The sequence below is a fragment of the Lissotriton vulgaris genome, chromosome 10, assembly GCF_964263255.1.
Source record: "Lissotriton vulgaris chromosome 10, aLisVul1.2, whole genome shotgun sequence".
NCBI lineage: Eukaryota > Metazoa > Chordata > Amphibia > Caudata > Salamandridae > Lissotriton > Lissotriton vulgaris.
The window spans coordinates 946,787,872-946,813,362 of record NC_141698.1 but is presented as its reverse complement, the minus strand read 5'-3'; the positions used below and the strand labels follow the sequence as shown (position 1 = coordinate 946,813,362).

General features: G+C 40.8%; 1 protein-coding gene across 8 annotated transcripts in view; it reads right to left on the bottom strand.

The window, feature by feature from the left end:
* Positions 1 to 16,144: 16,144 nt before the first annotated feature.
* Positions 16,145 to 25,491, bottom strand: part of SGCE (sarcoglycan epsilon) — a 255,774-nt gene continuing 246,427 nt past the window's right edge. For all 8 annotated transcript variants that reach the window (XM_086941944.1, XM_086941946.1, XM_086941945.1 and 5 more), the window contains one exon: positions 16,145 to 16,526. In XM_086941944.1, the coding sequence (XP_086798070.1) occupies positions 16,476 to 16,526 (51 nt within the window). In that variant the 3' untranslated portion in view covers positions 16,145 to 16,475. The remainder of the gene's footprint in view (positions 16,527 to 25,491) is intronic.

Sequence of the window (25,491 nt, the reverse complement as noted above, 5' to 3'; positions counted from 1 at the left end):
CAGTTGTGAAGGTTATTCTAATGAGGTCAAGGTTTTCCCTAATCGCGATTGTTGCCAAGCTTCTATCAGGGTCAGTGACCACACTGGAGATGGTGATTAAGGATGGGGGTACTGTATCGTTAGTATCTGTCATTTCCACAACATGGCTGTTGGGTCCTTCTTTTCCATGGTATTCGTTTATTAGTTCTTTCCCAATTGTTGTGGACTGCTTGTTCCGATTCTGTGTGCTTAATATCTGTTTAGGGGAGAGATCGGGTTTTCCCAGTGTGGATTGACTAATTACTAGCGGCTCGCTTGAATGGTCGTCGATGGAGTCTTCTTGATCGGTGGAAACGTTTGGTCCCGTTCGGTCGCGGAGCTCTGAATCCGCAGGGAGCCCTTTGCACAGGGCTTTTGTAGGGGTGGCCTCCGCTAGGTTGAATGGTTTGTTTGGCGAGATTTTGCGCTTTTGCTTATTGGATGGATCTATTCTCACTATTTGAGCCTCCGTTTTTGCGAGCGTCATCGGATCCTTGATTTTTCTGTCTTTGGGTGTCATCATCTGGGTTGGGCCGGTCGTTGTGGCACTCTTGTTTTTAACTTTGGCTTGTGCGAAAATAGGGAAGATGGGGATGAACTGTTGCATGGATTTTTAATGTGTCCTGCATTGTGCTTGAGTAAGTCACCCATCCCTTAGGTGTTTCCTAGTGCCCTATATCTAATGTAGAACAACACTACAAGAATGCACTTGTTAAATCTGGGCCTGGATGCACAGCTCCGACTTCAATAGGACAACCTGAGAGTCCTCCTTTTTGGGGGGGAAGAAAGGGACTGGTAGCAGTGGGCACATTAATGCATTCCCCCCTCCCCCTTTCCCAGGCATGATATTGGGATACATTGTGATATTTCTTCAGTTGTTTCTGGAAAGTTATATGATCTTTGTTTTTATGGCTAATATGTTGCAGAATGTTTATTTATGTACTTTATATGATGACGTCGCTTTGTGACGTGTTTGCGATATGACCGATCTGCACACTGCCTTTTGTCATTTAGATCCAGATCGTGAAAAAGAGTTGTATATCATAAAGCATTAAGAGGAAAGGGGTCCCAGTTACGGAGGGGTTCGAGTAATCACAACCAATTCATTAAATCAAATGAAACAAAATGCGTCTATAATGTTTTATTCACATTATAGGAAAAAACCACAAATATAATGTCAAGCAATGCGGTTGCATTAGTGCCCCTGGGGGTAAGGAGGACGTGAAGTCGTGAGGGAGGTGTAGGTAGGGAATAGTGACAATAAAAACACGTATATATCAGACGTTAGTGCAGATTCAATGAAAGATATATAACAAAACGGTCACAGTTCAAACCAATATTTCATAGTACACATGCCCCATTGTCCATAATATACAGGAATAGTGGGTAAGGAGAGGCTGTGTCATAAACCGAGGAGTGTGTCGACGTTTCGACCCCAAGTAAGGCAGGAGTCAATGAAGTCCTTGCATGAAGGTCTTCATCAGGACGAAGGAAGGGAGGGGCTAACAACCTATTTAAAGGAGTAATTAAATCATATTATTATAATGGTCATTGGAAAAATGTCTTAATCAAAAGAAGAATTAAGGGGTGGACACACCGAGTATTGAAGCATACCTGAATAAATCAGTGCTTCCTGGTCATTGGTCAGGATAGGTCCGATGAGAAGAACTCAATCCTAAGGAAGATGCCAACAATGTGTAAAAACTATATTGTGACACATCATCGTAACGGAAATGATTAAATCAAACTTACTTATTATATTAAATCCGGTATCCCGATTTGATAGGGAAGATGGATCCGGACACTGGGCAAAGGAGACCACTCTACGTATCTACATAAAAGGGAAAGCATATTCAGCCTTGGCCAAGATGTACTCACTACGGGAAAGAGGTCAGTCAGTGGGCCAGCTTACCGATTAGCGTAGAGAAATTTCAGAGTGTCCCCGTTTCAATGGATTACGTCCGCATAAATCCTGATTTATGCGGACGTAATCCATTGAAACTGACTGACCTCTTTCCCGTGAGTACATCTTGGCCAAGGGTGAATATGCTTTCCCTTTTATGTAGATACGTAGAGTGGTCTCCTTTGCCCAGTGTCCGGATCCATCTTCCCTATCAAATCGGGATACCGGATTTAATATAATAAGTAAGTTTGATTTAATCATTTCCGTTACGATGATGTGTCACAATATAGTTTTTACACATTGTTGGCATCTTCCTTAGGATTGAGTTCTTCCCATCGGACCTATCCTGACCAATGACCAGGAAGCACTGATTTATTCAGGTATGCTTCAATACTCGGTGTGTCCACCCCTTAATTCTTCTTTTGATTAAGACATTTTTCCAATGACCATTATAATAATATGATTTAATTACTCCTTTAAATAGGTTGTTAGCCCCTCCCTTCCTTCGTCCTGATGAAGACCCTCATGCAAGGACTTCATTGACTCCTGCCTTACTTGGGGTCGAAACGCCGACACACTCCCCGGTTTATGACACAGCCTCTCCTTACCCACTATTCCTGTATATTATGGACAATGGGGCATGTGTACTATGAAATATTGGTTTGAACTGTGACCGTTTTGTTATATATCTTTCATTGAATCTGCACTAACGTCTGATATATACGTGTTTTTATTGTCACTATCCCCTACCTACACCTCCCTCACGACTTCAAGTCCTCCTTACCCCCATGGGCACTAATACAACCGCATTGCTTGACATTATATTTGTGGTTTTTTCCTATAATGTGAATAACACATTATAGACGCATTTTGTTTCATTTGATTTAATGAATTGGTTGTGATTACTCGAACCCCTCCGTAACTGGGACCCCTTTCCTCTTAATGCTGTACACCCAGGTCCCAGTGACTTATTTGGGTTAACCCTTCTCCCTGATACTGTATATCATAAAGCGCCGCCGCATTAAGGTGCTTAGCTAGGCTCCTTAGCTGTTAAACAGGGCTGTCCTGTTTCTTTTAATGGGTTTCTCAATAGATAAGAGTGCGGGATCCTGGTCAAATCGTCATTATCCCTCTTTTGGTTGTCACACCCACTTCTGTTAGTTTATGCTTGCACACATATCTAAGGTGCTTAGAAGCATGCTGAAGCGACTAAAAGGTACTCATAATGGTACCCCCTGCCCTTGTGAGAAAGGATATGCATAGCCCCAAAAGCCTGGGAAGGAAGGTCCTTTCATGAAGCGTTGGGGTCCTATGTTGTGATAGAATGGGGGGCTTCCCATTCGAATCCAGCAGAGTAGTTAGTAAGAACAGAAAACGTGCATCATAAGATGTTCACTCGCACTCTCATACTACCCAAGACAAACTAAACACCTATGTGCTCAGTTTGCTGTTCGGGACATTTAAATTTACAATGCTAATAGCTCTAACTCTAAAAAATGTGATACCGATTGCATTGCAAATGCTTGTTCTAACAGTCCATTACAACCCTGCTGACTTCTGGTCGAGAGTGAGGCAACTTCCTTTGTTGTGACTAATAGAGGTCAAAAGTAAAGACAACCGGATGTCTCACCCCAATTGAATATCTGTCATCTTGGATTTCAGGAGAAGTCGCATGCGAGATTTCAGACACCTAAAAACAACTTTGAGATTGGTGAGATCACTTTGTAGTAAAGGTTTATTATTTTACATTTATTTAAAAAAATCATGCATTTCAAGGTGCACACCCCACCTGACTGTATACAGGCAAAAGATCTCCCTATGGAAAGTCTGTCAATTTACTGTTCGATTAGGACGTAATTGTTTGGGTATTCTTAAAATTGTTTTGCACATTTCTCTAGTATAATTTCAACTAAATGTGGGTATACAATTTGAATTTGTTAAAGTATTTGGAAAGTTTGTGAATAGCCAAAAAGAAGTTGTTAACCACCTTCGTAATAGCTGCCTCTTTCTGACCTGTGCGTGTGGGTGAGAATGTCTTCAGATATGTATTCCTTTTTTTTAATAACCTTTATTTGTAAATTTCCATAGGTGTCAACAGACAATACATTTTGCTCATTTTGACTGAATGTCGATGCACCAATAATATTTATATCGGGCCCCCATGCCTCCTTGGGGTCCACTGACATTGTAGCAAGTCACCATCTTGAAGGGTTGCGTTAAATCTTGGAGCAAGAAAACCCCTTGCTCCCTCTTCTGCTAGAGTACCTATTTAATGGACATGCTTAGAAAGGTTCAAGGCCCCAAGTGCATAGACGTCTTTTTGGCTTAGAAGCGGCGAAAGTCCGGGGTCAACAAAGGAGTTAAAGACAGTGAGCACCGCTGCAAGCCTTGAGGGCGCTTAGCCAAAGTATGAGTGAAAGACTTATTCCTGAAATTTTTGCCCTTGCCTTTGCCTGTCTTTCTTGGTGGCACATGCTGTGTGTACCATATTCTCCATGGACTCCCTAATTCGTCTACTTCCCAATTCCTCCCATCTCTCTCCTATGGCTGGTCTTTTCCTATTGAACGCATGTGTTTTTCCATTTGATAGTGGCCTCGTGTTTTAGACCCTTCTGCCTGTATTGATGGTTTACTGATGCACTGCATTGCCAATGCACCCAAACCTCTCTGAATGTCCTATAAACATACTAAATACTTGCTCTCGATCTCCAACTCTCCCCCACCATCTGACGATGGTCTGCCAGTCATCCCTCAACTCAGCTACTGGGATCTCACCTCTTCCTCCTCGTCAAAGCATTATTTCCACATTTAGCCCTTGCCTCACCTCTCTTGCTCCACAAGGTTCTTATTTTTCCACTCATGCCAATGCTCATTTGTTGCTCCCTTCTGCCCCATGGGCCTCTTTCTGGCCCTTGGACTGCCTCTGTCCACTCGTTTGTGCCCAGCAACTGCTTACACATTAAATGCTAATGCGCACATATGTCCTCCCTCTACAATGCAGTGCTGAATTTGAGCCGGTGGTTGCCAGTGCTGGGCCCCTGCATTTAATTGTCATCACCACACTTACGACACTCTGCCACATGGTGGTGCTGTTGATCTAATTTAGAGATGAGCAGAACAACTGTTGTTTATGAATACAATATGCATAAACAATTAGTAATACCTGCCTTCCCAGCCATTCCTTTAGCTTTAGGGACTTGGAATAATCTGACTGGTGCACTTGCAGGCGAGAGAGATGGTTAGTTGCTGTTTAGGTAACGTCATTGGCAGCGATGACGGGGCAATGAGTGGCGCAAGCTGCAGGGGCCTACAAATTAAGCACCTGCTACTCCTATGCGGGTTCATTACCTGCCGTTATCAGAGCCTATCCCTTAGACACTCTCGGGACTGCCCTTGAACACATGAGACAGCTGTGAGGTGTTGAAGAAGGGTGACTCAGAAGACCACAAGGATGTAAGCATGGTACGATCAACAAGTGCAACTGAATTTGTTTTTGTGCACACCATCATTTCATGTGATTAATGGCCATTCGCTTTATTTTCTCACAGTGTAAAGTCAGCTGTAAGACTCATTTGCACTACTTTCCTGAATCCTTTTAATAAAGATTGTTACTACTGGCTTCACTGGCTTTCCTTACCTGATTGAGTAGTAGATGAATTGCAGTAATATGTATCTACCTGTGTCTGTTACCATGAACCGTGTTGCTAGGCGTGTTAATAACTTCTTTTTATATAGTGCTTTGTAAGTGCTGTTAATACCTAATGTTACTGTTCCCCAATTAATGGTACTGAAATGAGTGATGTTAGAAGGAATAAAGAGTCAGTCGACATTGCTGAGATTCAGACTCAATTCAAACTCTATTTCACCAGGTTTGTCGGAAAAAAGCATTCAGCTCACTGACACACCCTGGTTGCTGAAATGGGTCATTTATTTTATATCATTGTGTTATATTCAATACATGCTAGATGTATGTCATTACATCGCATACTAATACCACACATGCCATTACAAAGCGGGTATTACTACGCGATGTCAATGACAACGACATGCCATTACATCGCAATCTTTTACCACGAGTAAGCTTTTACCACGCATGCCATTACAACGCAAAGGCATGCGTGGTAAAGCTATACTCATGGTAAAAGTTTAAAAGGTAAGTGATTCTATACTACCCCGGCACAACCCTCCCCCGACCTCCAGACCTCTCCCTACAATGACACTACACAACCCCTGACACTACCCTAAAACACTACTCAAACACTACAACACTACACTAAACCCTAAAATACTACACAACACAAACACTACAACACTGCCCTAAACCCTAAAACACTACACAACTACACTACACAAACACTACAACATTACCCTAAACCCTAAAATACTACACTACACACAATACAACACTACACTAAACCATAAAACACTACACTACACAAAAACTACACCACTACCCTAAACCCTAATACACTACACTACATAAACACTACACTACCCTAAAACCTAAAACACTACACAAACACTACAACACTACCCTAAACCCTAAAACGCCACACTACACAAACACTACAGCACTACCCTAAACCCTAAACACTACACAAAAAACACTACAACACTACCATAAACACTAAAACACTACACACACTACAACACTACCCTAAACCCTAAAACACAACACAAATATTACAGCACTACACTAAACCTCTGCACAACACAAACACTATAACACTACCTCTAGCACTACCCAAACACCACTACACTACCTTAAACCCTAAAACACGACACTACAACACTACCCTAAACCACTACCCACACTAATCCCACCCCTACACTACCCAAAACCCTAAAACACTACGACACTACAACACTAAGCTAACCACTACCCACACTACTCCCACCCCAGGCACAATCACTCTTACCTCTCTTTCCTCGTGTTTCCCCTCCAGCGTCTCCGTCTCTGCTCCTGGTTCCTGCTTCCTGCTTCACGGTGCACGTTGTTGTGAGGAAAACAAAGAGCCTCTGTTTCCTCACAATGATGTGGATGGCATTACATCGCATGCGCTTAACAGCGCATGCGCTGTAAAAACACGCGTAGTAATGGCTACGCGTTGTTACATCGCATGCGTTGTTACGCTTGCGATATAATGGCATTGCGGGGAAACAGCCTCATTGTAATGGCTGCTTCCCATACATGCTTACATACATAATAAGCCCACATACATGATTTTATGGCATAAGAAACTCAGCCTCCTTTGTAGCCGCAAAGCTGCAGTTTCCTTACTGCATCAAGCAGTCATTGTTCCTCAGTTCAGCAGTCCTTTTCTATTTTCCTGTCTATCTCTGGCAAACATAAACATGGGATAATGAACAAGTTTTAGGTTCACGCGCAATACAAGTTATATGTGACAAGTTTGCATTTTCATCTACAGGATTTGAAAAAGACATCACGAAAAGGGAAATTCCTTTTCAAAGAGAAAAAACAAATCGTGACATTGTCTACATTATAAACACCCAGTATAAGTTTTGGGTAGAAAAGTAGACCTGGAAAGGCACAAGATTCTGTAGGAGTTTTTGTGCATTTTTAATTTTTGTGCATCATTAACAAAGTGCAGAGAGTGGATTTACTATCTTATTTATATGTGTACACTGACATGATGCCTTTACACTTAAAACACATTTCTGATGACATATAGAAGTGCGTTTTTCTGCCTAACTAGTCCATAAAAATGCGCTCTGATTTGCTAAAAATTGGATACTTTATTCGGTGTACAGTCAAAATATCGAGTTTTTTATATCGATTTACATTAATATCGATCCAAAAATATAGAATGGACACAATATCAACTGGACAGAATATAGATTACAAAAATATCGACTAGAATAGCAATAATATTGATTTCAAAATTTAGAATGGACAAAATATCGAATGGACAGAATTTAGACAACAAAAATATCGAATTAGAGGTAAGTTAATATCAATTTTTTAAAGTGTTTTTTATGTAACTATATGTGTGAAAAGTGTATATTTAATTTATCATTTATTTTAAATAATTAATTTTATGGTATTTTATTTTTGCGTAATATAAATCAGTAGCGGGTTGTGGGTTTATAGGGGAATAGGGTGGGAAGTAATTTAATTATAATTAATTAAATATGTTAATTTATTTATTGATATTTATTTTGAATTAATTGTTAATTATTTATCATTTGGTAATTAATTAAAATTTAATTGGTAATTCATTTTAATTAATTGATTAGTTGATAATTATGTTAATTATATTAATTTATTATTTATAGCGGGTTGTGGGTTTATAGGGGAATAGGGTGGGAAGTAATTTCATCATTATTATTTAAATATGGTAATTGATTTATTGGTATTCATTTGTAATTAATTGTTGATTAATTATTAATTGGTAAATAATTAAAATTAAATTGGTAATTGATTTTAATTAATTGGTTAATTGATAATTATGTTAATTATATAATAATTTATTTTCTGTAGCAGGTTGTGAGTTTATACGGAATAGGGTGGGAAGTAATTTAAATAAAAATAATTAAATATGTTAATTTATTTATTGGTATTTATTTTGATTCATTGTTTAAATAATTATTAATTGGTAATTAATTAAAATGTAATTGCTAATGATTAGTAATTAATTGATTAATTGGTAATTAATTAAAATATAATTGGTAAGTCATTGCTAAATAATTTATAATTGGTAAGTCATTAAAATATAAATGGTAATTAATTTTCATTAATTGATTAAATGTTAATTATGTTAATTATTTTAATTTCTTTTCAGTAGTGGGTTGTGGGTTTATAGGGGAATAGGTTTGGAAGTAATTTAATTATAAATAATAACATTGTTTAATTTATGTGTTGGTTTTTGTTGTATTAATTTATTATTATTTTGTAATTGTTAATTAATATATTGTTAATTGTTAAATACTTTGTATTAGTAGGTAATTTTTTAAAATAATTATTTTTTATTTGTATTTATAATTGATTAATTATTATAAAAAATAATTAATTATTAAAAAAATGATTTATTGGTAATAATATTTAATTAATTTTCATTCATATATGAAGTATTAACTTTCCCTACTGTTGCACTCTCTGGAGTGAGAATAGTAATTTTTACCCCTACGCTATCCAACGCTTTCCCTACTGTTGCACTCTCTGGAGTGGGAATAGTATTTTTTACCTCTATGCTATCCAATGCTTTCCCTACTGTTGCACTCTCTGGAGTGGGAATAGTAATTTTACCCCTACGCTATCCAACACTTTCCCTACTGTTGCACTCACTGGAGTGGGAAAAGTAATTTTTACCCTTACGCTATCCAGCGCTGTCCCTACTGTTGCACTCATTGGAGTGGGAATAGTAATTTTTATTCCTACGCTATCCAACGCTTTCCCTACTGTTACACTCTGTGGAGTGGGAATAGTAATTTTTACCCCTACGCTATCCAACGCTTTCCCTACTGTTGCACTCACTGGAGTGGGAATAGTAATTTTTACCCCTACGCTATCCAATGCTTTCCCTACTGTTGCACTCTCTGGAGTGGGAACAGTAAATTTTACCACTACGCTATCAACGTTTTCCCTACTGTTGCACTCATTGGAGTGGGAATAGTAATTTTTACTCTCCCGCTATCCAACGCTTTCCCTACTGTTGCACTCACTGGAGTGGGAATAGTAATTTTTACCCCTATGCTATCCAATGCTTTCCCTACTGTTGCACTCTCTGGAGTGGGAATAGTAGTTTTTACCTCTACGCTATCCAATACTTTCCCTACTGTTGCACTCTCTGGAGTGGGAATAGTAATTTTTACCCCTATGCTATCCAATGCTTTCTCTACTGTTGCACTCACTGGAGTGGTAATAGTAAATTTAACCCTCTTGCTATCCTACGTTGAAAATATTGTATATGTTTTGTTACTAATATGTATATACATACATATATACCACCTGGAGGTGGATGTGTATATTTTCGTGTCGGCCAGTGACACGTCAAGGAGCTCCCGCTTTGTGAAGTTGGCTGCCTTTTCCTGGTGTCTGCGCAAGCAGTTTCTTCGTTTTGTCAAGGTATTGGCATAAGGCAGCCCCCCAACAGATAAAGCAGGAAAGCACGGGACGCTGCGTGAAAGCAGTCTGTGATTTCACGGATGAGGTCGATGTCTGACTATCGACTCACGACCTGGCAAACCTACAATCTGGGGGTTGAAGCGGTTTTGCAAGGACTTGAGGGGTTCCTACGTTTTTAAAGACTGTTGGAAGTACGCTAAGCACTGCACAAAAACGCCTGGTAACATAAGAACTTTCCTTCGGTTTCCCCACGTATCACCAGCCCGAAATGAGGTATGCTGGGATTTGTAGTGAAAGAAGATCAACACTACAATTGACGACCACATGGTTGGGGAGGGCGTGCACTAAGCAATTAAGGACTGTTGCAGATAAATGAGCTGGGCGCACGTTCTAGCAGTTGGGCAGTGGCGTCTGAGGAAGGCTAAACGCTGAAATGCATAACGCTTTACCTGCCATACGAATAAAGAACCTCTCTCCTTAGTCCTCGCGTGTGGCTCCTTCCTTCGGTTTCCCTGGAGGTGGATGTGTATATTTTCGTGTCGGCCAGTGACACGTCAAGGAGCTCCCGCTTTGTGAAGTTGGCTGCCTTTTCCTGGTGTCTGCGCAAGCAGTTTCTTCGTTTTGTCAAGGTATTGGCATAAGGCAGCCCCCCAACAGATAAAGCAGGAAAGCACGGGACGCTGCGTGAAAGCAGTCTGTGATTTCACGGATGAGGTCGATGTCTGACTATCGACCCACGACCTGGCAAACCTACAATCTGGGGGTTGAAGCGGTTTTGAGAGGACTTGAGGGGTTCCTACGTTTTTAAAGACTGTTGGAAGTACGCTAAGCACTGCACAAAAACGCCTGGTAACATAAGAACTTTCCTTTGGTTTCCCCACGTATCAACAGCCCGAAATGAGGTATGCTGGGATTTGTAGTGAAAGAAGATCGACACTACAATTGACGACCACATGGTTGGGGAGGGCGTGCACCAAGCAATTAAGGACTGTTGCAGATAAATGAGCTGGGCGCACGTTCTAGCAGTTGGGCAGTGGCGTCTGAGGAAGGCTAAACGCTGAAATGCATCACGCTTTACCTGCAATACGAATAAAGAACCTCTCTCCTTAGTCCTCGCGTGTGGCTCCTTCCTTCGGTTTCCCTGGAGGTGGATGTGTATATTTTCGTGTCGGCCAGTGACACGTCAAGGAGCTCCCGCTTTGTGAAGTTGGCTGCCTTTTCCTGGTGTCTGCGCAAGCAGTTTCTTCGTTTTGTCAAGGTATTGGCATAAGGCAGCCCCCCAAAGGATAAAGCAGGAAAGCACAGGACGCTGCGTGAAAGCAGTCTGTGATTTCACGGATGAGGTCGATGTCTGACTATCGACCCACGACCTGGCAAACCTACAATCTGGGGGTTGAAGCGGTTTTGCGAGGACTTGAGGGGTTCCTACGCCAGTTAACCAATCAATTTAAAAAAAAAAACATCCATTAAGACACTTATTTAAACATTTATTCTTCCATCGACCTTTACATATACATATATAAAACATATTTATTTTTCAGAAAGACACACATTCACTGGATGGTGTCATCAGTGATGTCATGAGTGATGTCACTGACCATGTCATGAGTGATGTAATATGTGACGTCATCAGCAGTGCATTGCAGGCGCGCAAGTTATAGTGAGTCCAACTAACTATAACGTGGGAATTTCAATGGTTTTATGTCAGTAAAATTTCCAACTAACTATAACTGGTGTGAAACCTATGGTTTTTTCAGTGAATTTAATAGGTTTTTTAAATGCTAATTCCTAACTATAACTGGTGTGAAACCTATGGTTTTTTCAGTGAATTTCATAGGTTTTTTTAATGCTAATTCCTAACTATAAGTCTCACTTTATAAGTAAGACTGTTAGCGCTCTAGTTGTTTAGAACACTCTGGTACATTCTGTCATTGGGCTACAGTTGGGCTACATCTGGCTGATATTTGGGCTATATTTTTTTTTTGTCTCTGGTGGCCATCTTTGGGCTACATTGGGCTACATTGGGCTACATTTGGGCTACATTTTGGCTCTAACATATATATAGCCCAATGTAGCACAATATATATTTTTTCAAAGTAAATTTTCGTAAAAACCACTTAAGAATAAGGCTACCAGTCCCTACAATTTTTCCCAATTTTATTATTATTATTATTATTTTTTTTGTGCTTTGGAGCGCTCCCTGTGCGCGCCCCGGGGAGCGCCCCAAAAAGCGTACTTTTATAAAGCGCCCCGGGGCGCGCTCCGGAGAGCGTCCCATAAGCGCCAATATCGCGAACGAAAACATGATCGTGATGTATCGCGTAGCCGCGTACGCGTGATACGCATGGCGTAAGCGCACCCGGAAGCATTAGAGCGAATACGATCGCGCAACGTAAACATCCGACGCGCTTACGCGACGCGACCCGGGGCGCGCCCCTAAGCGCGCCCCGGGGCGCGTAGCGTAAGCGCGTCGGGTCATGTGACCTGAAAATAACAATTTTCATTGGTTCATAACAGTTTTGGTTTCATAATGATAAAGCCCCTGGTCATGTGACCTGAAAATAACACTTTTCATTGGTTCAATAGATTTTTATTTTCAAAAGGATGAAAGACCCCACCTTTTTTCCTTATTCTGACTTTGTCCTTTGACTTAGGAAGACCTATTTGACGCTCTCTCTACTTTTCTGCTCACAATAATGGCTTCAGTAGTAGCAGCAGCTGGTGCATCTGAACCACCACCACCACCACAACCACCAAAAGGACCACCACAAGATATCATTGGTGGTCTTTGTAGTAAACTACTTCTCTGTGGTGCTCTGCTTGTTGGAATGTTGATGACATCATGGAATGCCTGGGGTGACTCTCTGGCTCTTAGTGTCAGTTGATCTACTCAGGCTGAGCTGATGAGAGCTAGCTCCTGGTGGGGTTCTCCTGTTCTTCTCCTATTCTACTTATCTACTTCCGTTTCCTTTTACCACAGTCTTCAAGAAGAGGAAGAGGAGGAGAAGGAGGAGGAGGGGACTTCAAGATGGCTGGAAGAACACAATACCCCATACCAGCCAAGACCACACATTATTTGGGAGTTTTTTACTCTCCCAGAGGGGAAAAAAAAGTAAATGCACCCAAGGTCAGTTGCAAAATTTGTGGCATGGAACTTTCCAGGGGAAACCCAAATAAAAAATATTCATTTGGGAACTACACAATGATACGCCACATGCAGCGCAAACATCCTATAAACTATTCTGCTGCAGAAATGAGGGAACTGGCCAGTAACCCTCCCGATCAACAAGAACCAGCTCAAAAAGGAAACAACCCACTGCGTCTGCACCAGAGGAAAGTGAGACGATGCTGTGCATTCAGACCCGATTTGCAGATTTCAGAATTATCCGTAAATTTTGTGGGAAGACCATCTCCTACGGAGAACAGAGCGTAAAGCTCATCGTCCTTGCTGGGGACAACCATAAATGCCCCAATCAACCCTAATTTTTTCTTTTCTTTTAGTTTTTTGCTCCAGTTGAGCCATTTTCAATTCCCTTTTTTTTCGTTTTTCCCCATGAAAAATACAAAAAAAATCTAAAACTGTTCAGAAAATCCAAAAAAAGTACAAAATGTTCAAAAAACAATATAAAAAATATAAAACAACAAAAAGAAGAAAAAACCCAGTTCTTTTTAGAACTACCTCCAATTTCTAAAAAAAGGCAACATTTTTAAAAAACTCTATCATTCATTTTTCCTCATGGTACGCTCCCCGGTACGCTCCCCAGTGCGCGTACTGGGCACGCCCCCCGCGCCAAACCAAAAAGAAAATATTTTTTTGCCCCGCGGTGCCCTTTTAAAGCCCCCACATCAAACCTAGGGGGTCAGGGGGGATCTACCCTGCCCCCTTATGGTCATTTCTCCCTTTGTTTTGGCCACCTCTTGTGTCTCGATTCTACCAAGACACAAAATGGCGGCCACTCCGGACTGTTTCGAATGTTTACAGACACCCAAGAGCCAATCAGATTTCCGTGCGCACTTCGCGTGTCGCGCCCGGGGCGCTCCCCGGAGCGCGTACCGGGGCGCGCCTACAGATATATATATTTTTTTAAACCTACATTTCTCAAAATCCACTGGAGCACATATCTTGAGACATAGCAAAGGCACATCGGGCTACCAGTCCCTACAATTTTGCCAAGTTTGGTTGAAATCCATTCAGCCGTTCGGGCTAAAAGTGAAATCGACCGCCCTATGGAAATTAACATGGGGAAAACACGTTTTGGGACCCCCCTTTTATCTCGTCCCCCGCTTGACGAATCCCCCCCAAACTTTCAGGGAAGGACCGGGGCGCCGCGAGGCCGTTTGGAGGAAATTTTCAGTCAGATTCGTCAACCGGCGCCAAAGTTATTCCAAATAGAATTTTGAGATTTAACATTGAAAAAAATCCTAACTATAACTACCTACTGGCGACCGCCAGTAGGTAATATATATATATATATAGATATGTATTAAAATTATTTAAAAAAAATTAAGTTACATTAATTATTTATTAATCGTAAGTTTATTTAAGTATTTTAAGTATGTTTAAATTAATTATATTTATTAATATATTACTTTAAATTACTTTTAAGACATTTAAAAAATTCGATATTTTGACTGTCTATATTTTTTACAACGATATTTTAGAGTCGATATTTTTGTACTTACCTGTTTGAAGATAGGTAGTCAATATTCTGGCATTCTATATTTTTTCCACAATATTTTGGCAGGTCGATATCTTGCTCCTCGATATTCTGTCAGTGATCCACTTTATTCACACCATGATGAATTAGCACTATGATTGTTAATCTATAAAAAGATTTCCCATATAAACCCTCAACTTTGTTGTTGAGCCAGAACACTTTCCAATGCTACAAGGGATTCTTCCAGTTTCTCGGTTGATTTTGCCACTCACTTGAGACTTATCATTTTTCAGATTTGCACATTATTCTGTAATGCCCTATTCTGAGAGAGTTCATGGCATCGATTTCCTGTTTTGTATTAATGAATTTCTGTACTGCACCTTTTGAATTTTTCTAATAAATCCTTCACAATTATTCCTGATCTAGAACTCAATCATTGAGTGTGCCCATACTTAAATTACTGTATTTTGATATGCTGTGGGGTGCCTTAAGTCGGGGACTCAGTGCCCCATGAAATTGAGGAATAACTCCATCTCTCATTCATCAACTTGTGGGAGGGTTATTGAGGTAATATTTAGCATGTTCAAATGTATTGAGTCCCCCACACCCACAATACCCAAGCTAGGAAGCAATAACTAACAGGAATGCACCCATCTGGCTGAAGACTTTGTTCATGGAATCACACAGAGAATGAGTCAGAAATTGCACAGTTTTTGCCCCAGTGTACATCACTCTAGTTTCCTGAGTTGCCTATCAAGAACTGCTTCCATGCTGCACATTGTCCAATACTTTCCAGAGGGACATCATCCTCTGGCTCTGATGCACATATTACACTCCTCCTGCTCTGGATTATTTTGACTTCAATTTCAGAGACCAGGCCCAAAGGTAAAAACTTTGAGTGGGATGACCCATTTGATGCATTCAACCTTTTCTCCATTCTGGTTGTCCTGAAACTGTGCCTAGGTCCCGGCCAGCCACAAACTGTTGTTTTTGATTGGCGCTTTAATTTTTCTTGGTGCGTTTTGCCTTATAACATAACAAATAATTTCTGTTCCTATTACCTATTTTAATGATTTTAGTGTCATTTTGCTCATTCAATTATTTTCTGTTTATGTAAATTGACTTGGGAATTTTATTGAGCAGTGTTCTTTACATTTAAATTGTTGGTACTGGTTGAATAAGATGCACACTTCTCTGTGGAATGTGTGATGTGCCATAGCAACGAGGGGTAGAGCAGAGATTCTCTCAGAACCTCTCACTTGACCTATCTAAAGTGGATTTCTTAATTTATAAAGTTGGTACCCTCTACCAGGTTAATAACCCTATTCCTGACACTGTATATTGTGAATAGTGAAATAAAATATGCCATTACACCTCGGTTTTAGCTGAATGTATCAGTTAACCCATATTTGTAATAAGTTCTATAAAAATGGCCACAGGCTTAGACTGTCAAAACAAATTAAATAAATAAGAATAACATGTAAGGTGGCACAATGAACCACTTAATTTGTTTATTAATATGTTTTATATTTAACAACATTTTTAACAAATATATAGTTATCAGTGTTTATACAAATTGTTCAGCATGTACAAAAATACATCACAATTATGGACGGAATTATTTTGTTTTGAAGCAAAAGTGTATTGAGCTGTGCAGACATGCATGCTACCCAGAATAAAATGTCAAAGAAATTCATGCACGTGATTGCTGAAAACAGAATGAAAGTAGATATGCATTGGCATATGTAAAAATTGTGAAACGTGACTGCAGTCAAGTTTCGAGGTGCTCTTGGACTTCAGTAGTATGATTTTATAAATTCATTGCTTCAGTCAGTTTTCTTTCTTCAGGGATACCGTTTACCTATAAGGAAAGGAAATATTTAATTATTGCTTGCTTAGGAAGAGTGACGGAGTGAATTAAGCAGATGGTGTCAGGTACAGAATAACTTTGAAAAATAATGAATATAAAAGCTTCACTTAAGACTTCTAATATTAAATATCATGAACCTCTACTAGAAATATCAGAACCAAGTGCGAAAAATCATAATGTGTACTCCTGCTACTAGTTTCACCAAGAAGGAGAGCTAGCAAACTAATTTCAATAGTATTGATCATCAGCAATTTTATGGAAACCTAAAGATGTTTCTTGTCATGTCATTGACTAGTAGGGAAATCATTCAGAATCTCTGTACATGGGTGTTAGTTCTGCGATGATGTTAATATGTAAAGGCAAACAATTGTCAAGGTTTTGTGATCAAGTTCTATGTTAGTTTTGTTTAATAGAAATTTTTATTTAGTTATAATCATTGAGTATATTATTGAGGATATTTAGCAGTTTTAATAATGTTGAGTACTTTGGAAAACCAAAATATATCTTTGTTAGAGGTTTTAATAATTTCACAATTTCAATTGATTTAAATCTACAACATAAGTTTGTGAGTATCTCTAACAATGTTTACTTTTTTTAATGTCTTTTTCAAATTACAAGTTAGAATTCAACTTTAGGATCAATCCCCCAAAATTTTAAATCTTAAAAAGATTTTAAAAACGTTAAAATAAATCATAAATGACTATTTTGTAAAGTACTGAACTATTCATAGAATAAAAAATTTGCAATAAACCTAAAAAGAGGTTCTATCATTTTGTGCCAAAGTCCGGTGTTTAGTTCAAAACTGTTAACTTCTACTATTATTATTCTTCTTCTTCTTCTTATTATTATATTTAAGTTTATAGAGCGCACAGCTACCCGGAGGTTTCCCGGCGCTAAGAACAGGATGAGGGCAGAGTACTGGCAAGATCAAGACTCAGAAAAGGGAAGGCCTATTGGTTGAACAACCAAGTTTTCACATCTATCTCTCTAAAACATTCAGCCAATATGAAACTATCTGAGAAGGCAATCCAAAATGCCAGGCTGGACATAGATAATGTGGGCACTTACAGAATCTGAAGACAACTGGTGGGCGGACAAGAAAGACCCACTATTCACAAAACTTTTACTAGGGCAGCACCTAGATCACTTAAATCACATTGGTAAAATCATTGTTTAAAGGTGAGCATTTATTGATCCAATAACCAGTGTACACTAAAACACAGAGAGGGCCAAGATTCTGAAAGCACTAAAGTACCAATTAAAAGGTACAAATATGCTGTACAAATGCACATAACCTTGCATAACATTTCATAAGACTCCTTCGGATTTCATAATGAAGACTATAGAAATTACATATTTCTACCCAAAGAAAGCAGTTCTATTTAAAAAGAAAGTTGCATTTTTATTTCAGAGTAGAGTGTTTCCAGTGACCATGGTCATCACTGGTCAACATGTTCATTATATATTCAGCAACACTTGAGATTTTGACAATTACAAGGCCTTGTCTTTGGGACATGTTAGTGATTAATGGCCAGTGTCAGTGGTTAGTATTGTCCATTATCATGGGTTGAATATCAGTGGTGCCTTAATCCCTCAAAGTAACTGATTACCCGCTTTTTACCTTGAACTTCCCCTGTAAAATCTTGCTGAAATTGCCAATGTTTACTCCAGGATATGGTAGGAGATTTAAAACTCAGAAAAAAGTAGAAAACGGAATCAAATACCATGATATGAAAATTTAGTCAGAGCTATTACTTATTAAAATACTGGTGTTCATTATTAAGTAGGATTTAAGGCAGTTAAAATTAGGCATTTCTAAACATGGCAGAAAGTCCTAGCACAGGTTTGCCCAAAACATAACTATGAATGTTAATTTTCTTCCTTAGTACTTCTGACTGTGAGCAAGAAAAATAATATCTCACCCTCTCTCCCAGTGCTGCAATAACTACGCAAAATCTACACCCCACCAACAAATACAAATGGAAATCTCATAATAGTGCACTAAATATTAAAGTTCCTATTTAGTGCTAGAAGAATGGATTGATACCTCACTTTAATAACAGAGTAGAGAGTCATAAACTTTAGAAAATGTGTGTATCTGCCAGTTGAGATCAAGACGGTAGTGACACCCACTCAAATAATGCTATATAAGGAAAGGGAACCCTAAAACTACCCTAGAACAGTAGCCATAAAAATATAAAAAGTAAAGAGACCAATTAATATTGCCATTTATGGAATACAGTGAGAGTAAGAAACCATTAAGCTTACCTCCGTAATGATTTTATGTACTGTTATTAGCATTGCAACTGCTCCTGGACCAAACAAAGTGACTCACAGGCACACAATGAGTCACAAGCTAAAGCATATTTATAATAACCATAGCAATTTCGCTTACAAAAAGAATTTTAAAATAATTTCAGAGCATAAAGATATGATAAAATTTGAAAAGAGGGTAAGATATGGCATGCAAGTGAAAGAGATAATTAATCATCAGGTCTGGTGCCTTTCCCAAGAGATAAGTAGACATCCATTTTCCTCTGAGTGTTTTCACCAATTCCCTTTAGATCCTCTTTGAAGGAAAGTATGTTTTTGCAGGGCTTATTTCAGGGTAAACAAATTGAGGAAATTTATGGCAATGATAAGAAGGGCAGAGGGTCACTGGTGGTCATTGCGATTGTAGTGGAAAAAAACACTTGCCGCATACATGGAGTTTTGTGGTATATGGTTAAAGATTTCTGAACTATTTCTTTTACCAGGATTATTTTGAGTTTTTACATTTTAAAGGCTTAGCAAAACATTAAGATCCACTGTTTGGAGCTCCATTCTATCTGGTATTTCTGCGTTAGGGTTCACAATAATAGAGAAGTTAGTTATTGTGTGACCAGACCAGACTGGTTAGTAGATGGTGATTTCCTATACCTGGTATCCAGAAAAACCTGTAACATTGTGCAGATCTTCAGTGCATTTTGCTTACTGGTGCCCTCCCAGTAAAATGAAACATGCCATTTTCCATTCCTTTTTGTAAGTATCTAATACCAGTACTAGATGAAACCCTAAGGTTGCTGCCATACCTATACTTATAAAAACACCAACCCTGATTACCACTTGCAAACCGGGGAACTCTGTGACATATAAGTGGCTACAAGGTAATTAAACATACATCTCTCTCTTCAGAACCATAAGGTTATTTATCTAGCCAGCCAAATATATTTGTGAAAGCATTTGGATGCCCAGATATGGCTTAGAGTTTTACATAATTATCAAGTGGAAATGTGTTAGAACTGGGGGTCTGTAGTTGGCAGAGGTAGGTACTACTGTCCATATAGGGACCCTTGCTTCTAGTCAGGGTAAGGAGGAAGCACTCTTTAGATAACCTCTGCTCACCCCCTTGGCAGCTTGGCACAAGCAGTCAGGCTTATCCAAAAGCAATGTGTAAAGTATTTGTACCACCACTCAGAGTAACACAGTGAAAGCACCACAAACTGACTCCACAACAGTTTAGAAAAATAAAAGTATTTATTCTAAACTTCACAAGACCAAAACGACAAAAAATCCAACATACACAGTTCAAGAATATGGTTGCAAAAGAGTTCTTAATGTTCTTAAGGTTAGCGATAAATTATCCACAGTTGCGTCATGTTTTAGCCACAGTATCTTTGTTAGCGATAAAAAGTTCCAAGCACAGAAGCTGTAGCGGTGAAAAACAAGAGATGCGTTGCTCCTGACAACCAGGGGAGGCGTTAGTGACAGCCCCGCAGCAGCAGCGGGCGTGTTGCGACGAATCCGGTCTGTATGGGGAGGAAGGCCACTTGTATGGATTCCGGTGTGTAAGTTCTGTAGGAAGTTTTCTCCCGAAAAGATGCAATGATTCTCGGGTGTCGCGACGGTCTGCGGGGCAACGATGCGCGGTACAGCGGCGATCTTTCTCTCGCAGCTACTCGATGCGATGGCTCTGCGACGATTCTCGCAGTGACGTGATGCAAGGATTTCACCCAGCGATGACAGGCTCTGCGACGATGTTCGCAGCGGCGGAAATCTTCCCACTAACGAAGGGTGCGACGTCTTCAGGCAGCGGCGACAGGCGCTGCGTCGATCTCGGTCTTCGTAGCAGTGGGAATTTTCTCGCTCGGCTGGGTTTGCGATAGAGTTTCTGTAGCAAAGTCTTTAAAAGCTTGATTCCCAGCTCCCCAACACAGGTACAACTTCCAGAGGCACCACACATGGGCCAAGCACTCCAGGAAGGACAGAACACTCTCAGCAGAGCTCAGGGAAGCTGAGGGTAAAGTCCTTTTGTTCCTGGGACTTCAAAACAGGGAGTCAGCTCTTCTCATGCCCTTGGAGATTCCTTCAAGCAAGGGGACACAGCACAAAGCAACGTCCTTCCCCTCTCCTTGGCAGCAAAGCAACAGCAGGTCAGTCCAGCAGAGCAACAGCGGGACAGTCTTCCTTCTTCAGTTTCAGCTTTCTACTTGGCAGAGGTTCCTTCTTGATTCCAGGATGATCTAATTTTCTGTAGTCAGGGGTCCTGTTCTTATACCCCTAAAAGTCTTTTTTCCCTTTGTGCAGGATGGCTCTGACTCCGGTCTGAACAAGTTCTGGATGTTCCTTGAGCACTTTTGTTTCCTGGTTTCTCCTTTCCTTTCAGAGTGAGGGGCAGGATTGTCAGCCGCCCAGCAGGAAGTGGAGCCAGCATTGTGGAAGGCAGGCACAGCCCTATTCAGGCCCAGGTGCTCTCTCCTCCCACCACTCAAGCTGCAAATGCAGTCATTCAGCCTAGGGCTGACTCCGCCAGCCTCTGGGGGAATCCCCAGCCCCTGTCACTCTCAAACCAGACAGTCAATTCACAAACAGGCCAAGGCATACAGAAAGGTCCGACAAGAGAACAGCAACTTTCTAAAAGTGCTATTCTCAAACACAGGAGTTGAAAACCACCTTTCCTAAAAGATGTGTTAATAAATTCTGAGTTCAGGGATACCAGACTTTGATGTCCTATCTTGCTCTTATGGGAAGATATGCTGGTAGCCACTGTAGCCAGCATCCCCCATGATAGCCTATAGAGCAAGATAGCCTTGCAGCAGTGAAAAACGAAAATGGCTGTAATTTACTACCAGAGCAAGTCACCTGCACAAGTACATGCTCTACCCTTCACATACATTGCACTCTGCCCAAGGGGGTACCTTGGGTCTTCCATAGGGGTGACCAATGTGCACAGAAAGGGAAGGGATCGCACGCAAGAATCACATTGCGTCCCTTCTTTCGGCCGCAGGTAATGCTCCCTGGGCACTGTACCACATTCTACAATCCTTTGTGAAACCAGTGGCCTGTGAGAGTGCTGAATCTTCCTTGCAACAGCTATGCAATGAAATATCGCAATTCTTCACAAGTAAGATAGACAAGATCTATGATACCATCATCAATGCCAACCGGTCTTCTATAAGAGATTTACCATCGCCACTGGTCGAAGAAGAGACATGCTTGACCACTCTTAGTGCATTCCCTCTTATCTCTCTGGAAGAGGTGCAGTGCCTGGTGAGTCAAACCAAGAGTGGCAGTCCTTTAGACTCTATTCCAGCTAGAATGATGCCGGTGTTGGTTAAGACACTGGGCACAGGGATTCAATGCCTTGTGAATCTATCACTGACTGAAGGCCGAGTACCCATGGCATGGAAAAAGGCATCAGTAAGATCTATTAGGAAGAATGCCACAATCCCTTGGACAGATCTGTCAAATCTCAGGCCGATATCCCTACTTCCATTCATGGGAAAGCTCACTGAAACACATGTGAATAAGCACCTTTCGAGCTATATCGAACAGACCGGCAGTCTAGATCACTCGCAATTTGGCTTCAGGCCGAAGCATAGTACCGAGTGGGCACTATTGTCAGTAACGGATGATCTACATATGTACCAGGACAGGGGTCATTCGGTAGTCCTGGTACTGTTAGACTTGTCAGCAGCGTTCAACACTATATCCCATAATATTCTGCTCGAACGGCTTGCTAAGATCGGTCTTGTGAGTACAGCACTGGCCTGGATAAGAAGTTTCCTATCTAACCGGACCCAATAGGTTAGTATGGGCGCATTTCGTTCGGTGGAGACTAAGATTACCAAGGGGGTGCCACAGGGCTCCTGTTTGAGCCCAACTCTTTTTAACATCTACGTGGCCCCTCTGGCTAGAATTTTGAGAGAGTTCGGTTTCATCCTGGTATCCTACGCAGACGATACCCAGCTCCTGTTTCCTTTTAAAATTCTTACAGACGAAGTGAAAATATCTTTTTCCAATGGCATTAAGGCAGTGGCAAATTGGATGACATCGAATTGCCTCCAGTGTAACGTAGGAAAAACGGAGGTTATGCTCTTTGGGGAAGCAAAGATCCTGTGGACCCCGGACTGGTGGCCGCAAGACCTTGGCCCGGTCCCAGACCCTAAATTGGTGGTGAAAAATCTGGGAGTTCGTTTGGATCGTGAACTCTCTTTTAAGCAGCATTGTAACATCACTGTGGGATCCTGCTTCCATGTCATTGGCTTGCTGTGAAAGGTTTTTCCTCTGCTACCTGACTTCACCAGTAAAACCTTGGTGCAAGCTTTGATACTTAGTCGTTTTGACTATTGTAATGGCCTCCTGCTATCGGCAAATGATGGAGTATTGGCCAAACTCCAGATGATTCAAAACACCGCTGCCAGGCTAGTACTAAATGCCCCCCCAGGACACCGTCTAAACCCCTTTTGGAGAAATTTCATTGTCTCTCATTCCGAAATAGGGTAAAATTCAAGACCTGCTGTTTAATACACAAGAGCCTAAATGGATTAGGGCCACCGCACTGGAGAGATAAATTCATTCCATACAACCCGGTTCGGTCCCTTAGGTCCAGTAACCAACTTCTTCTGAGAGTGCCAGCTGTGAGAAAGGCCAGACAGGGTGGCAAGGCCCTATCTGTAGTTGGTCCCACTTTATGGAACCAGCTTCCCTTTGCATTGAGGCAATGTTCTGAACATTTGAGCTTCAGGAAGAACCTCAAAACATTCCTGTTTCAGAATTAATCTGCTATCCATTGACTGCTTGACCATGCTTCTGGTGTTTTGGGCGCAGAGATAATCCGGTAGGAGTCGATTCAAGCGCGATATAAACCCGCAAATAAATAAATAAATAAAGAAATAAAGAAATAAATAAATAAAGGGTTAGGCCTGGTCAGTAGGGACACTGACCAGGAGGACATGGCAGTTCACAGACTGCACCCAGGCACTGCGGTGGCAGGCCTGAGACACCATTTTAGGGCTACTCGTGTGGGTGGCACAATCAGTGCTGCAGGCCCACTAGTAGCATTTGTCATCACCAGCCCTGGCACACCCAGTGCACTTTACTAGGGACTTCTTGGTGATACAAATAAGCCAATCATGTATATCCAATCACAAGAACAATTTACACAGGGAGCACTTACACTCTGACACTGATCAGCAGTGACAGAGTGTCCAAAGCATCTAAACCATCAAAAACGAAATCCAGCACAGCATCACAAATACAGGAGGTAGAGGCAAATAGATAGGGGGAAACCATGCCAAGGATGCCAGGTCTAACAAAATTAGTTTTGGCTGCTAAAATGTGAAGGCTTACACATAGGTGAAAACAGTGTTCTTTCACATAGGTTTAACTCAGTGATGAACATGTTCAAGTATAGACATCTGGCCAATTCTCGCAATGGGCCTCATGCTTGATGTTTGGTTTAATTTGCCAGCAAAAAATACATGCACACGGGTCAGGAATTAAAGGGGGTCCCAAATATCTCTTATGATGAGAGGACCTCTTTAGGGCCAAAAACACCATTGATGTTTAGGAGCAAGTGTCCTCACCACCCTTTCTTTCTGGAACTGCACACCATCTATTTTGTGTTATAATAAATGAGAGGTAGAGTCCCTTCCCTTTCTTGTGAACATTATTTTGCAAGCAGCTAAGGCTTCTGAGAGGAGATGTGTGGCTGTGAAAATTAGATTGAACACAAAGTGTAATAACAAAGGTATGAAAATCTAAGTGAGTCCTGAAAAATGGTAGCCTTGACCAATCCAAAAGTATATTTAATTTGAGGTTAACACTTTCGTGCTGCCACCTCAAATTACATGATTTATGAATACAAGTTTCACTGATTGACTCTGCTGTCCTGAGCATTGTGTCAACGGCTCATATTGTTCCCTAACATGAACCTTTTGTAATTATAAGATGTCTGTGATGGGGCTGACTCCCTCTCACAGTCCACTAAAAAACTTTCATGTCCTGAGAAGATGCACTGCGTTTCATAGTTGCAGTTATGTTATGTTATGTTAAAAAGGATTTCTAAAGCGCGCAGCTACTCAAAAGAGTGTCCCGGCTCTTAAGACAGAGGATGGCCCAGAGCAGGCGGAGACAAGGAAGAGAGAAAAAAAGAAGACCAGATAGACAACGTAAATATTAGTTTATTTGTTGAAACAGCCAGGTTTTCAGTTGTTTCCGGAAAGCAAGCAGATTAGTGACCTGTCTAAGTGAGAGAGGTAGCTTATTCCACAGTCCAGCCACTAGCAATTGAAAGGAGCGACCGCCTTTGTGGGCTCTAAGATGTTTAGGAGTGACCATAAGATGTTGATGGGCAGATCTGAGAGATCTGCCAGGTACATAAAAAGAGACTCTCCTAGAGATATACTGTGCACCTATACCATGCAGGCCCTTAAAAGCGAGGACCAGAGCTTTAAGCGGAATCTACTGTGTACCAGTTGCCAATGCAAATTCTTAAGATGGCGAGAGATCCGGTCTCTAGGCCCTAGGCTCCAGACAGCCCTGGGTGCTGCATTCTGCACCACCTGCAGTTTATTAAGTAAGAACTCCGGAAGGCCCAAATATAGGACGTTGACATAGTTCAGCCTTGAGATAATAAGTGCTTGAATAACCATTTTTCTGTGCTCGATCTGTAGTAGAAATAAAAACCTCCAGA